Here is a 14,147-nt window from a genome sequence, read left to right as displayed (position 1 = left end):
TATTTTTGTTTTCCTATATCGCCAAGTATATCGTTATCACAAAAATACCCTGAAATATCATGATATTATTTAAGAGCCATATCGCCCACCCCTAATCACTAGCACTGTAAGCCTGTTGGGAGAATTGGCTAAATGCTCTGTATTACAGATTGATAGGGGTGAATGGATGGAGGCTATCTAAAAGATCTATAAAAAAAAATAATAAATACATAAAAAAGGTTATTTATTAACATTATCGCAAAACAAAATATTGTGATAAGACACAACATTTATATTTTCTTATTTCCTCTACCTAAAAACAGTTTTACCTATTTTAACACTAAATATATTGTCCCAACCTGGGGTGTTCCATATTGTATCACACGCAATAATATTGCTAAAAAATTGGAATATTGTATATTATCAATAACAATATTCCAAAATTTTAGCAATATTATTGTGTGTGATACAATATGGAACACCCCAGGTTGGGACAATATATTTAGTGTAATAGTGTAATAATTACACTGTTTTTTTTTTTTTTTTTCTATTATATCTACTTGAGACAGATTATATATGTCCAGTATCATTTATTTTGCTTTAATCCTGCATATATGAAGATATTTGGAGTGTATTGTTAGTGGTATACTGACTTCTGTTACAAATCTAATATAAGTCATATAAATCTAATATAATATATATATCATGTCGTATGCAATAATAACTTTTTTTTTTTCACTTTTGTTGCAGTAGTGATTTTTTTTTTTTAATTCAGTGTTTTGTCAAATCGGCAAGAGTATCGTTATTGCAAAAATACCATGGAAAAAAAAAGTTTAATACTGCTGACAGTTTTTAACACGCTATTTAAAAACTTTAAGACAAATAAAGCTAGTTTAATCCAGTAGCAGTCAAAAGCTTACCTGTCCTTCCGATTCCAGCACTGCAATGAACCACTACTGGAGGGCCCCCTGGAGGTCCTGTCCAATCAGGATACAGCGTTCGCAATGCGAGCTCCTGCCTCTGTTTCACCTGCGCCCGGAAATCCAACATAGCCGAAGCAGATTTTGGAACCCCGAAGTCTGGCCAACTCACGTATAGGTAGTGAGACACCTCTCTGCACTCGCCAGTCTGAGAAGAGATAGGAAAAAAAAGGCAAATTAGGTAGATTTATTCCCTATGTATAGTACCATTACTGAAGTGCAGAATATTTAGTGCATGAATATAAACGGCAAACAAACAATTACACAAAATAATACTCTTAATGTGTCACAGGAAACAGCAAAACAAACAAATAATCTAATGCTTTTAGGAGAGAATATTGCTCATCATTATGATAGGGATTTTTTCTTATTGTTTTTCTTATAGTTATAAGCATCCCTGCAGGTATGGTGAAACTACTGGTAAGAAAATTAGAAACACTTTAACAAAATAAACCTAACTATTTTGCACAAAGTAAAATGTAACTGTTCATTTACTGTTCAAACAGGTTCCTAAACACTTCCTAAAGAATCATCTTAATTCAATAGGTTGTTCAATCATCAAGCTAACCAACTACTTACGCTTCCTTGCCTGCAACATTCAGAAAATAACACATAAAAGCCCAACTTCCCACTTAACACAGCACAAAATGTGTTTTAAGGCTTCAGTAATTTGGGAATGTTTTTAAATTCCTCGTCAGAATGTCTGGGGAATCGCATTTTGGAACTGTGGCAGCTTAAGCAGATGTTTTTCTAATAGATAAATGGTCCAATTTTACATCAGTAAACTTTTCTGGACTGCTCTGCTGCTGTCCACAACTTCTACTGTGAACTTCATCACTTTCTTTTAAAACAAAACTAGAACACAAAGAGAGGAATCGTGCCAGTGAGATTTCAGTTCCTGTGCTGGTAGATTCTGAACCTACTGAGAAGTTTCACTACAGCTTTATAAAAAAAAAAAAAACGTAACAGTTAAAAATACAACGTAAAACAGTTAGACAATGCTGAAGCACTTGCTCAAGTTATTCTACGAGTTTCTTACAGTCTGAAAGGTTTTCACTTTATATTGTTGACAATTTTAGAATTTCACAGAAAATAAATACATGATTCAATTAATACAATACAATTTTTTCTTCGATTAACTCCCTGTGTGTTAAATTATGTGCGGACCCTTGGACTGTTTTGTATCAAATCGGCACCAAACCCTATTCTTAAAAAAAAATAAATATATATATATATAAATAAATGCATTAATACATTAATTAAATAACTCATGATGAAATGAAGAGAACCACACACCTGACTATTATAGAGCTCCAGATGAGAGAGTTTAAAATCCTGAAACATCTCAATATGGACGTTTCTCACCAGGAAGTACCCATACTCTTCAGTGCGGCCTGCTTCCAACGGCCAGTACTGACCGCACTTTACCCGCCCTCGCTCCACAACTCTGGAAAAAGAAAGATACTTATTAATATGCATACAGAAACTATAGTTAATTTTCACATACATGGTCATACAGAGTACAACTAGCAGTAAAATAAACTGATGATTGCCACTGTAATATGTAATATAAAATATAAATAACTATGGCAATTAATGGAGATAATGATCTTATCTCATGGTTTCAGTCATCACTCATGATGTCATTTCTGAGAAGAGACATCTGCTTTCTGGAATACTGGGCTCCTCTTTTTAATGGATCATTTCCTCATATCACACACAGTCACTAGATGCGCTGCCTTTTGTTTAGAAATGCTTATTAACTTCAGGCGTGTGAAGACTGGGCTTCACTTCAAACACTATCTGCTCCCAGTGCTGTGTGTGGGGTCACATGATTGGTTCATTAGATTACTTCCATTTCCACCAGTATATCCTAAAAACCCCACACTCTGATAAAACTGGAGCATGGGTACTAAAAAAAATAAGCTCAGCTTTGTGGAGAGGGTTCAGGGTTCATAAACGCTCGCCTTGTGCCTCGACCTGCACAGATACAAAATCTACTTGTACAAGAATGCCTGCTGGTTTGAAAACTTTCCTAGTTCAACATCCAGTTATGTTACATTATGCAAATACAGCAAAACAGGATAAGAAAAAGACTGACACATAAGTAATGTTTACCTTGTGGTCATGACAATGATTAATACCATTTGCTCCCACACCATTCTCCAGAAATCGCCAAAAGTTTTTGGCAAAGGCCCTAAAACCACAAGAATTTACATCTGTAAGATTAAATCACTGATACAAAGTGCGCCCACACACAAATTCAAAACCGTTATTTCTGCTTAATAGCTTGCAGAAAGCAAAAACACCTTTAACACCAAAACATTTTTGTAAGTAAATATTTAAACAAAAAGTTTACTCCGTTTTAAAGATGATGTATTTTTTGGTGTCAGAAAAATCTAACTTTAATTCAGCTTTATCTTCTGTAGTTTGGGCAAAAAGTTAAAGTGCATTTCGCCGATTATTAACATCTCATATTAGGGATGTACGATTATATGGATATATCAAAGTTTCACAATATTCGTTTCGCAATACTTTATATAGAAAAATATCTAAAAAGTTTGTAATATATTGAATTGTAACTGTAACCCCTGTATCATGATACACATCATATCACCAAGTTCTTGCTATACACAATCCTATATCATATGCAACAATAAAAATAAAACTAGATAAGGAGACTTCACTCACCCTGAGTAGCAATGTAAGTATTAGTCATCTTGTAGCCATCCATGAAGCTAGCATTAATGTAGTCAGATGTCTGCAAAAAAAGAAACCTTTAGACAACTCTGTAATAATAGGGCTGTTTTAAGACCACTTTGCAGGTTTAAGCATAAATTAAACTGCAGCAAAAAATAACTTCTAGCAAAGAATAAAGGCATTTGTTGTTTTTTACACTTTAATACAAACGATATGGATGATTTTCACTTAAACAGCCTAACGATTAGTGGTGAGATAAAACAGGAATTACTTCCTGTAAATTAATATAGTAAAATACAAATGAAATAAATAAACATTATTGCATTAAAAAATGTTTTTTACAGCGATTCTAACCTCGTCGTCCTCGTCGTCGAGCGGACAAAGACGGACACGAGATTCATCCAAACAGAGGACGTCACTGTAGCGATTTTTGATCTGGTTTGCTGGTTTCCTGTTGGAAAAACAATAAATGTGCATAAAATATTCATGTAGCCACTCAGCTGCATTAAATTTGGTATGACCAAAAGGATCATTCTTAACCTGCCAGCTGCACCTACTATCCAGTTTTACTCCATATCCCATAATTCACGCTGCCTTGCCAAGAACACACTGCCCAGTGTTAATTTAATCTCATTTACAAGATAACACCTCACAACTTATACAAAGGTGGGCTTTCCCAAGCCAAGCAGTGCGTTGAGGAACACTTCATTGTTACACATATTGCTTATTGCTGTCACATGACTTTTGAGATGTCAATTTCTGAAGTTAGTCATCTTCTAATGAATCTTAAAACATAGGTCAGTGCGATAATTATATTATCTACTTATTATATTATCACACAACAAACATTACATTACATTACATTTGGCAGACGCTTTTGTCCAAAGCGACTTACAATAGTCAAGTACAAAGTAAAATAAGTTTAAAGGTAAAACATCTTTGGATAGGGATAAAAGGAGGACAAAGGGGAATAATAGGATAGAGGAGTGAAGGAGAGGAAGAAGGAAATGAGGTTAGAAGTAGTTAGTGTGTTAGAGGTGTTAGGAGAGTAAGTGCTCTTTGAAGAGCTCTGTCTTCAGGAGTTTCTTAAAGATAGTGAGAGATTCTCCTGATCTGGTAGTAGAAGGTAGTTTGTTCCACCGTTGGGGAACTCTGTATAAGAACAGTCTGGATTGCTTTGTGTGAATGTTTGGCAAAGCGAGGCGACGTTCACTGGAGGAGCGCAGCGGCCGGGAGGTAGCGTAAGCCTTCAGGAGCGAGTGCAGGTAGGAAGGAGCCTGTTCTGACATCACCTTGTAGGCGATTGTAAGAGTTTTGAATTTGATGCGAGCATCAACTGGTAGCCAATGGAGCTCAACAAACAGACGTGACCTCAAGTATTTTACAATTTTATCCAGGCATGCAAGGGCCAATGCTTCAATAACTTGTACTCCATACACAATGTTAGCCCTTTTTGACCAACAGAACTCTTCTGGTTCTGGAACTGGTTTCATTCAGGCTTATCAGAACCTTGGTGTTTTGCAGCAAACCAGCCATTCTTTGCACCAGTTTAATGTAACTGAGAATAAGTCACGCAATACAGCATCAACAAAGGAAGTTGCACAGTGGCTCTCGGTTTGTGCAGCACAACCTAATGTTCTCCGGTTTCAGCTGCAAACTAATTTTTTGTTGGTGGAAAAGGGCCAAATGGTTCAAAATTAAGTGTGTGGGCCTGTTCCACATTGATGTAGACTACTGCAGGTGAAAAAAAAGTCTTTCAAACAATTATTCATTAAAAGTCTATTGTCTTAAAAATTGTATAATTTCCGTGTTAGATTTTATCATCATATTAATGCGATTTAATGGTCATAAAATGACAATAATTGTGCATCACAATAAATTCAGGACCAACATATCATTCGCAGAAATGGTTATCGTTAAAGGCCGACTTAAATATTAAACAATACAACTGGTTTAAAAAGAAATTAAACTGGACAACACGGCCTAAAATCACATCACGACATATTTCTTAAACAGAACAAAAGCCACCATATATGGTATTCATCACAACTTTTTGATACACAGAATAGAGCTGGACAATATATCAAATATTTTTTCAGATTGGGATAATTTTCATACTGTATAGATATCAGATAACCGCCTAAACTAATAATATTTTTTCCTAAGCATATTACTGGATGCATTTCAGTGTTTGAGTTCTTTTCAAAAAAAAAATCATCATTAGATTGTCAAAATTAAATTTGTGGTGTCAATTAATTAAAAATAAATTATAATAATAAGTCATTTTTTAATGCTGGAATAGTGTAGTGTGGTTTAGGTGTGGCAGACAAGAGCTATTTGTACTGTATTATAATATCTTAGAGACAGATGGGCTAAGTCAGTTGCGAGTTGCTAACAGCAACAGTGCTACAGCTACACTTTCCAGGTTATGTTTATTGGTTGCACAAGTCTCCTATACACTATGCACGCAAAGAACGCACGTATCGTTACACCCGTACCAAACACAAAGTGTAATTAACAATCATTAACAAGCAATTTTCAGTGTCTTACTTTGAGTAGTCAAAGGTTCCAGCAGGCGGTTCTTTACGGATCTCCTCATACTCCTGATAGATGCCTTTCTTTTTCTTGCGCTTCACATGCTGAACCAGATCCTGCACGCTCATGCCCCCTGGCTCTGCAATATGTACAGACATCACAGATGCCTCCCCACCTATTCCAGGCAGCCAGCTCATGTCCTGGACGGGGCTGCGAGACAGCGGTGTAGGCCTTGAGGATTTCTGAGGAAGAGGAGGCACTCCGTCTCCAGCTTCCACCTCCTCTTCGAGAAAGTTAACTTCCTGTTGGTTGTCTTTTGCACCGTGTCCTTCGTGCCTGAAGTTATCGACAGGCATGCCGCCTCTCTTCACAGAGTTGACCCCTGTTTCTGAGCTGTGTTTTTGGTGCAGGGGCGTGTCTGGGGGCGTGTCCGACTGTGGGGGTGGCTGGTGACCCCGGCCGTTCACAACATTGGCGTTAGAGCCCGCAATAACCCCTGATCCTGGCAGTGCTGAGCCGTTCCAGTGGGCGTGGTTCTGGAGGTTGGCGTTTCCGTCATCCAAGTGGGGGCAGTTTGAGTTAAGTCCATCTCCTAGGAGGGTAGCTCCCACCTGGGCGGAGGTGTTGGCAGTTAGGGGGTTACTGCTGGCTGTCTGGTTTTGCTCTAATGAGTAAGAGTGCAGTAAGCTTCCCAGGCAGTCCGCTGTGGCGTAGGGCGCATTTGTTTGGTTATTTGGGCTGGAGTTGACACATGACTGGATCCATGCAATGTGGCTGTACTGTGATGAGCCTCCAAGGTGTTCTGGGAGGGAGCTGACTGGGATGTGATTGGCCAGTTCATGAGCTTTGACTGTACATACCTGAGAGGAAGGAAACCACACACACAATGATACAGTTAATAAGCTATTATTAACTGTCGATCTAGCAAAGAGGACCATGGTCACTCCATGGTCTCCATGGTCACATGGAGGAGCTGCAGAAATCCACAGCTCAGGTGGGAGAATCTGTCCACAGGTTCATGCACTCCACAAATCTGGTCTTTCTCCATCCAACCTGGATGAGCTTGAGCTATTTCGCTAAGTCTCTAGACACACAAAGTTGGTATAAAGATATCCCAAAAGACTTTTAGCTGTAATTGCAGCAAAAGATGGCTCTACTAAGTATTGATATTTACACTTCTCAGATTTTTACATGATTAAAATTTCAGTTCTACTTCACAATTATGGTCTATCACTTAAAATCTCAATAAAATACATTTAAGCGACAAAATGTTAAAAAGTTCAAACGGTATGAATATTCTGCAAGCCACTGCATTGTGTACGATACAATATTTCATACCGCTAGTACTGACATAATTTTTGACATTAAATTAAACTGAACAAAGTGTTAAGGGCAAAAATGTAACACTCATTTTAAACCAGGTAAAATTGACATACAAAGTGAAATTGACAAACCCTTTCTCTTAGTTTCTCTCGCACAAAAAGACGCAGCACGGCAAACGGTGCTCGAAACCAGAGAGGCGACGACACGATGAACACACACTTTAACCGGGCAGGGAAAGCACCCTAATTCAAAGAGATAAATCAATATCAGTACTGACATGAGCAATGAGGAAAAGACAGTTCAGCTCGTTTTTTAAACTAAGCTGGAGATTTCAAAGACAATCAGCTGACAGGAAGTCACTTACTTTGAGGAGGTTTAAAATCTTCACACAGAGTTCGTAGTCAAAGTTGGCATAGGTGGAGTTTGTCATGTCATAGATAAATATAAGACCATCTCTCTGAGTCTGAATGCTTTAGATACAAGAGCAAAAAAGGCAGAAGAAATTAAATTAAACACTTGCAAATTGGTGGATTCTACTTTGTAAAATGACCATTTAATTTAATCCTTTGAAAGATCTTTAATGGTTGTTCTGGATTCTTTTGGGACCTCCTAGATGAGTTGTCCACGTCCTTTTGGAGTAATTTCTGTAGGCTAGTCACTCGTGGGAAAGTTCAATCGTGTTAAATGTTATCTCCAATTGTGAATAATAGCTCTTACTTGGTTCACTGGAGTCCCAAAGTTTTAGAAATAACTTAGTAAGCTTTATCAGGCTTATACATGTAAATAACATTGTTTTCTAATCTCTTCTCGAATTTCTTCAGATCGGGGTGTAATTTGAAGCTTTTTGAGATCTTTTATCCTGCTTCATGTTGTCATACAGGTTCTATTTAAGTGATTCTTTGATTCTACATGTCTGGCAGTAATCAGGCCTGTTTATATTACTAATGAAATTGAACTCAGCTAATAAATGACAATCTTTTTGTATTTACTCAGGTTATCTTTGTCTAATATTAAAAAGTTTGTTTGCTAATCAGAAAAAAAACATGTAAATATGGTAAAAAAAGCAGAAACAGGTTTTCTTACCTTTCTATTGCCTTGTCCAGCTGATATATGATGGCTTGAAGAACAGCCTTATGGGTAGTGACATCAGGCCGATGGAGGCGAGCGGTAAAGAGTGCCAAGGCTGCACCCTTTGCATCACGTCCTGGCTACAAACACAAAAATTAAGACTGAAAATTAAATGCACTGAAAATGAATGCCACTTAAAATGCACACACACAAAAAACAACAACATTGATTAAACTACAAAACATTAAAACATGGATAATGCACTGATCGAGCAAAACATTATAACCACCTCATTGTTTCTACACAGCGAACATATAGATAATGAGACACGTAGTTAAATAATCACAGACCGTAGACCTGTATCTGTCTCTCTGTATAATTTATTTATTATCATCCATTTTCAGTTTGTTCTTCAAATGGTCAGGAACCCACAGGACCACCACAGAGGAGCTATTCCTATCCTGTGTGCAGCGCCCACTGTGACCACTGATGACGGACCAGAGGACCAACACAAAGTCTCCAGCAACAGATTCAGACTTTTCTATCTTACTGCTCCACCTTGTAGATGTAGAGTCTAATAGAGCGAACAGTGAGTAATCACAGCACAACACACACTACTAATGGTGTATTTAAACAGCTCCGTCGCGTCAACGCACAGCAACGTATCCCATTTCATTTTCAATGCATGGCTCCAATGCGTCGAGAGCGGGGGATGCTATGCGATGAAAAGTTAAGCCGAGCTGAACTTTATGCAAATGAATCCGTCCAACGCAATGCATCTATCCAATCAGAGAGCAGGTGTTCGCCTGATACATGTCTGCAGCGCAGTGTCTGAAAACATTTAAGTTCCGCTTTCAAGCGTCCAGAGAAGCCTGGAAGAGAAGTTTCAGGCTTCCCAGTTCTTCGTTAAATCCCTGCTGATTTACAGGGACTCTGTCAGCGAGGAGAAAGGCTGCTGTGATTGTTGGGGTCTCGGTGAGTTTTTAAAATATTAATATGTCATTTAATTGGAAATTTTAGATTTTGTTAGCTTATATACTGCTCAACAGACAGTGTATTGAAGCTCAATCAAACATTTATATCTATAAATACACAATAATATGTATTACATCATAGAAATAATAATAGCTTGTATAAAAGCATTTCCAATTTATTAAAACGATTTAATTGGACGACGCAGGGAAAGCCTTTGTAACGCCCACATGCGACCAGTTGGAGGGGGGGCAGTGTGATCATGTGCGTTGACGCGTGTAACACACCAACATCATCTACATCACTGTGTGACAGGTTATTGAGAAAGGTGCTCAGATTGTTACACACAATTTTTCCTGCTTGCATCAGTGCAACTTATTTCAAAACCTGACTGTTCACTCACTGACTAATATGCACATTCCACCCCTTGACGGGTGCCACTATATCCGGATAATGAGTGTTCACTCCATGTTAATGGTCGTAATGTTAGGGCTTACCTTAAAATTTGAAGCACAAAGAAAATAATAATAATAATAAATATAAAAATAAAAGGAAGGATGACCAATCTGACTGGACTGCTTTTTCCCCACATCTCTGTAGATCAGTGTCTGTGGTCTCTACAGCGCTGACCTATTTTTGGTGCACTGGTTTGTATCTGTGTGATAAAATATGTAAGCTTTATACTCACCAGAACCGTGAACTTGCCATTCAACAACTCAGTCCTCAGAGGTTCTTCATTAGGGTTAATATTGTAGATACCTTCCTTTATTCTGGTATTCTGAAAATACACACAAATGCATATTGAAGGTAAAAGAATATGAAAAATACAATATGAGTATTTTAGAATTAGTGGAATCTTTAGCATCATTAAAATGTGGGCATGCACAACAATCACTTTACAGAACAGAGTTAGTTACACTAATTTACTGCTGGATCTGATCATACTCTTCTCATTGTTCATGCCAGTTCATTTCTGCCCAACATCATTTATTTCACTCCTAAGCTTTCATGCACAGAATGCACCTTAAATAATATAAAATGCTTAAATAATAATAAAAAAAAAACACAGTGTACACACAGTGATAAAGGGATACAGCAGAGTTACACTCTTACCTTGTAAGCCTGAAAAAGGTCTATGGCTCTAGGGACATCAAACTTTCGTGCCATGAGGAACTTGACTGCTGTCATCTGACTGACGAGGGCGGCATTCTGTGACTGTTCTCTACACCTCACCTCAGCCAGAAACTCCTCCACCGCCTGAAAAATGTACACACACAACCTTTTGTCACGGTCACGTAAAAGCATTTATATTCATTTTTTGGATTTTCACTTTTTAACAAATATTAAGTCAAGTTTTCATGATGAATAGACCGATAGAAATGCTTCAAAATTACTCTGAATAAAATATATTTACACCAACTCCCATTAAAAGTGGTATACAGCAGGGGTGGGCGATATGGCCCTAAAATAATAACAGGATATTTTATGGTATTTTCACGATAACAGTATATTGATGATACCATCACCATATCGTGATATGGCAACACTGAATTTAAAAAATATATTTTAAGAATACACTACTGCAACTAAAAAAAATCTATTTTATTATTGCATATGATATGATATGACACACCAGAAATGCTCTGCTTTCAACACATACAGATAATCAGCTCATTAACAGACTGCTTATGAGTTAAATTGGGTGTATTAAAGCAGGAAAAGCACCAAAATGTGCCCAACAATGGGATTCCAGGACCAACCAGGGTTGGGAATTTAAGTAAAGCTGCTTAAAACGATTAACTAGCTAGCTAAAGTCTTGTGAAATAATATGGGAAATTTCAGCGGATGTTTATTGTTAGTCCAAAAGATATTAGCTTGAAATTCCTCAATTCAGCTGCAAGTCAGTGTTAAAAAGTTACAGATGCTATGGAACAAAGGGTAATGATCAGAGGCATGCATTTGATCTTTATACTGTAAAGTAAGTGAGCTAATAACTATTAGAAAATGGGTATATAACAAGAATGGGTACACAGCATGCATATATATCTGCCGATGCCAATCCTGATATACATATTTATAACTTACAGAAACACTAGACACTCTCACTATAACTTTGGAAATAAACGTAACATTTATATTAACCTTGCAAGATTTCTCCTGACAAATTTGTATTTTTTTGTTTCACATTAATTTAGCTAACTGATCCTTACATAGTCTGTTCACAGCTTTAAACTCTATTTGTTCAAAAATAGAGGCTAAATACAACAACAGATTTATTGAAACTAATGGAAATAAATATTTTTTTCTGGCATACAAGAAATATGTCAACAAGTAATAGTTTAAAATATCTAGACAGATATCAGCCAATAGCTATATAAGTCTGATATCACTGTGCATTCCTATTATATAGGTTAGCAAATCTGCAACTAATGATTGTTCTATTAGTCGACTAATCTGACGATTATTTTTTTTCCATTAGTCGATCAGATAACTGGATTGTCTTTTGGAGACATAGAGACCAAGAGAAATGTGAACTGCACATTCAGCAGCCCTTAACCTATTCCGTTTCTGTCTCAAACACGGTTTTGTGCACTGTAGTTACAAATGAACGATTAGACGACTATTTATATACTGTGTGTTATGTACCAGTGTGTTGTTAATTATACAAATTAACGATCAGTCGACTATTTTAACAATATTTAAATACTTAACGACTAGCTAATCGTTGCAGCCCTGGTGTAGAGCTACAGATACTAAACGAGCAACACAATCTAAACAACAGTCTGTAGTGGCAGCAACAGTGTGCCGAAAAAGAGGGAGGAGATACAAATGGTCGATTATAGTAATGGATTATAATATAATAAATAAACCGAATAGCTCATTTATATCTATCTGTCTCTGTTAGTGACCGTTAACTAGCTGTAGGTGAGCTAGGTTAGGTAAACTGACATAGCTGCTCTATCGGAGTTTTATCTAGTCTAGTTATCCTCTCTCTATATCTAACCGTGTGTAATAAGAGGACAGCCGGTGATTGTATGAAGAAACCCGCGGTGTATTTAAATTCACCCCTCTGTCGGTTATCGAGTTAAAGCCCGGTGTTTATCAGCTCCTCTCCACAAACACACATAGAGAGAGGGGGACAGGAGCTGTTAGCCTGTTAGCATGCTAACATGCTAAGCTAGCTCGCTGCTGCCCAGAGAACAGCAGCAGCAGCAGCAGCTGGGCCGCAGGACCCCGAACAGCCCCTCCGAAGGGAGGGCAGCGCCTGCCTGGGATATAGCCGCCGGTGAGCTGCGGCTGTGGACCGCGGAGTGCAGCCCGGAGCTCGGAGTTTGTCAGAAGCAGAATAAGTAAAAAAAAGAGAAGGTATCTTACCACCTCCTCCTGAGTTGTCAGGGCTTCCGCCATCTTGAAGCCTGAGCAACGTCTGCGGGCGCGCTCGCGCGCCCCCTTATGGCAAGCCAAATGGGTCAGAATTCGCCTGGGTCTGACGGCGCTTAAAGCGTGCGTAATACTTAAAAAACGCCGTCCAAAACGCCGTGCAGGGCTTACTTTTACGCCTTGGAACAAACGCGAGGCGCCGCCAGGCGTTTAAGAGCGTGTGGCGGCGCCAGGCGCTTACATAACGCCACCACGCGTTTTCATAACGCCTCCAGGCGTTCCATATGCAAAAACGGACAGAATATACATATCCCCTCCTTCTCCAAGCAGTTCAGCCCTCTGACTCTGTCAGGGAACTATATCTCCTGTTAAAATAAAAGCCCCCAAGTGCTTCAAATGTCTGCTGTGTTATTAGATGAGCTAGATTCATGTATTTCTGGCTAAACTGGGCTTTGCAAAATGTAGTCCCTGATTAAAACATAACAAAATGTAATCAAATGTACTTATTTTTTATCAACTCTTTCATTGCTGGCCTATTTAGTAATCATGTTTAATTTGTCTGATGCCGCAAGACCTGAGCCAGCAAACACACACACACACACACACACACACTCTCTCTCGAAGGCATTGGGGATTTTAATAAAACGCGCAATACAGAGACCACCACAGCATACAGAATGAATGCATAAATGGAGAAATTAGGAAATCAACCGGACACACAAAATCCAGCAACACATTTAGCAGATCTGTGTAGAGATTCTATACGTTTTAGGGTCACTCTTAAAAAAATAAAAACTGTTCACTATGAGATCGTAATATTCCGAATCATTCAGTATTCAAGGTATTCCTTAATTAAATTGTTTTTGATCATGGTACATCCTTATATTCTTTTTTGCTTTCTTACTTTTTAAATAAAAGCCCTTTTTGTATCGCTGCCGCTCAAACGGGCAGCGTGGGTCTAAAATGAGCCACATTCATTTTCTATGCTACTTCAAGTATGGCTGTGTGGTTCTATGATATATTTTAGCAACGCATTAATTCCGTCGTTCAGAATTTAATTGACGAATTTATGAATGAGTGTTTCTTTTGCACAAATCTTCATTTTCATTCTCCTTACACAGGTTTACACACACGGGTCAGACACAACGCACATGAATTTACCATTTCACAGCTCAGCACAGCTCCCTCAGTACTGTTTTACGATAACAT

At 38.0% G+C, this 14,147-nt stretch overlaps 1 protein-coding gene across 4 annotated transcripts in view; it reads right to left on the bottom strand.

Moving 5' to 3' along the window:
• The window catches only part of ptpn9b (protein tyrosine phosphatase non-receptor type 9b), a 659,505-nt gene extending 646,502 nt beyond the window's left edge, over positions 1 to 13,003 (bottom strand). For all 4 annotated transcript variants that reach the window (XM_049472209.1, XM_049472207.1, XM_049472208.1 and 1 more), the window contains exons 1-12: positions 12,933 to 13,003; positions 10,671 to 10,814; positions 10,246 to 10,335; positions 8,601 to 8,725; positions 7,882 to 7,987; positions 7,649 to 7,759; positions 6,210 to 7,054; positions 4,014 to 4,110; positions 3,651 to 3,720; positions 3,078 to 3,156; positions 2,256 to 2,406; positions 900 to 1,107 (exon numbers count right to left, since the gene is read on the bottom strand). In XM_049472209.1, the coding sequence (XP_049328166.1) occupies positions 900 to 1,107; positions 2,256 to 2,406; positions 3,078 to 3,156; positions 3,651 to 3,720; positions 4,014 to 4,110; positions 6,210 to 7,054; positions 7,649 to 7,759; positions 7,882 to 7,987; positions 8,601 to 8,725; positions 10,246 to 10,335; positions 10,671 to 10,814; positions 12,933 to 12,965 (2,059 nt within the window). In that variant the 5' untranslated portion in view covers positions 12,966 to 13,003. The remainder of the gene's footprint in view (positions 1 to 899; positions 1,108 to 2,255; positions 2,407 to 3,077; positions 3,157 to 3,650; positions 3,721 to 4,013; positions 4,111 to 6,209; positions 7,055 to 7,648; positions 7,760 to 7,881; positions 7,988 to 8,600; positions 8,726 to 10,245; positions 10,336 to 10,670; positions 10,815 to 12,932) is intronic.
• Between the last annotated feature and the right edge of the window lie 1,144 nt (positions 13,004 to 14,147).

Source organism: Astyanax mexicanus, chromosome 25 (assembly GCF_023375975.1).
Source record: "Astyanax mexicanus isolate ESR-SI-001 chromosome 25, AstMex3_surface, whole genome shotgun sequence".
Lineage (NCBI taxonomy): Eukaryota > Metazoa > Chordata > Actinopteri > Characiformes > Acestrorhamphidae > Astyanax > Astyanax mexicanus.
This window is presented reverse-complemented; position numbering and strand designations above follow the sequence as displayed.